Below are 1,666 nucleotides of genomic sequence, written 5' to 3' on the forward strand. Positions count from 1 at the left end.
TCTTTGTGAATAATATTTCATCATAACATTTCTAAATTTTATAGAATATTGATAGGCAATATTTACCAACAAACAATTTTCTATCATGGAATATTGAAAAGGGAACCTTATGATGATTCCTTATCTCTTCGAATTGCCAATCATTGCCAATCCAGCATGATCCATGTTTTTATCTGTATTTTCCCAATAGCATATTGCTTTATATGAATTAAGCATATGACTATTCACTGATAAGTTATAATTATATTGGTTTTTCGGGTGGCGCATTGGATAACGCACGCCCCTTTTTGCAACACGACAAAGGTTCGATTCCTTGATCGGGCATTAACAGTTTATGTATCACCTTCCCGCCGACGTGTTTTTACAGGTGCTCCGGTTTCCTCCCACAGTCACGGCCCCGATGCGCTTCCATCCGGACATTTTAGAGTGATTAGTATAAGCTGATAAGTATTGTTTCTTTATGGTCTGTGGCCCTGACATGTTCGTAGGGAAAGGGCAATTGTTTTCATCGGTACACCGTCTTTTTTTCAAAAAGACACAAAAAGACATCTAAGCAGTCACGTATAGCAGGCATCAACATAAATACTCACTTGGGAGATTGTCCATTGATGGTGAAGCATTTTCTGTGATGCTGACCACAATGTCCCTGGTAGAGGACAAGCCAAAGTTGTCCATGCACGTGATGGTCAGTGTATATTGATTTTGGGTATCGTATTTTAGGTTTGGGTCGCCGTTCAGGAATAAGGCATATGCTAAAAAACAAGCATTAAAAGTATGATGAAGAGTTTCAACAGAATTGTGCTTAATTTGGTGCTATATAAGGTTCGAGGTAAGCAATGGGTGGCGAAAAAAAATGCTCATAATTTGTTTTGAGTCGGATATATTCCGGTATAACCATTTTATCATGTCTAGGGAATTAAGGAAAAACAACACAATATAGCACATTATTAAACCATTAATCCTTCGATCAATGCACTGTACCCTATTTGTCACATGTCATTAAATCCGTGTATTCATCTTTATTCCTCATTGTCATGTGTTTATGTATAGATGAATGCAAGATTCACTTCTTCATCAACAATAGGAAGCAAACAAACTCATAAGTGATTTGGAGTAAGATTTATTCTAGTCTCGTTCAACCAGACGCTTTATCACTTATAATCTCTGTTCGGCGTAGCATGCGCAGACAACAAGAGTCTGGTTGAACGAGATGGATTTATTCCGGTTAAATATTTTTGGAGCATGTCATTTTAAGTAAAGTAAAATACAATATAGCACACCATTAAAACATACATCCCTCTTCTTTGTTACGTGTCATTCAATCCTTTTGTTCGTCGTTATTCTCTTTTGTATTGTGTTAATGCACATATGAATGCTAGCTTCATCACTGCATCAACTGTCTTACTGTTTACCGGGAAAATTTCGCTCAGTCAAACTTTTGCTATTCCCCTATGAAATCAATTTTCTCGAAGCGTTAATTTCGCCCTTCACACTCAATTACTATTTTTATTTTGATATTTCCTTTCTTTTTCGCTGTAATGATATATTCGTATTGTGTTAATGCACATATGAATTCTAGCTTCATCACTGCATCATCTGTCTTACCATTTACCGGGAAAAATTCGCTCAGTCAAACTTTTGCTATTCCCCTATGAAATCAATTTTC

At 36.4% G+C, this 1,666-nt stretch overlaps 1 protein-coding gene across 1 annotated transcript in view; it reads right to left on the minus strand.

Moving 5' to 3' along the window:
• Positions 1-573: 573 nt before the first annotated feature.
• Positions 574-1,666, minus strand: part of LOC110458791 — a 9,922-nt gene continuing 8,829 nt past the window's right edge. The window contains exon 9 of the mRNA XM_021510699.1: positions 574-752. Within this exon, the coding sequence (XP_021366374.1) occupies positions 574-752 (179 nt within the window). The remainder of the gene's footprint in view (positions 753-1,666) is intronic.

Source organism: Mizuhopecten yessoensis, unplaced genomic scaffold (assembly GCF_002113885.1).
Source record: "Mizuhopecten yessoensis strain PY_sf001 unplaced genomic scaffold, ASM211388v2 scaffold9791, whole genome shotgun sequence".
In the NCBI taxonomy this organism is placed as follows: Eukaryota; Metazoa; Mollusca; class Bivalvia; order Pectinida; family Pectinidae; genus Mizuhopecten; species Mizuhopecten yessoensis.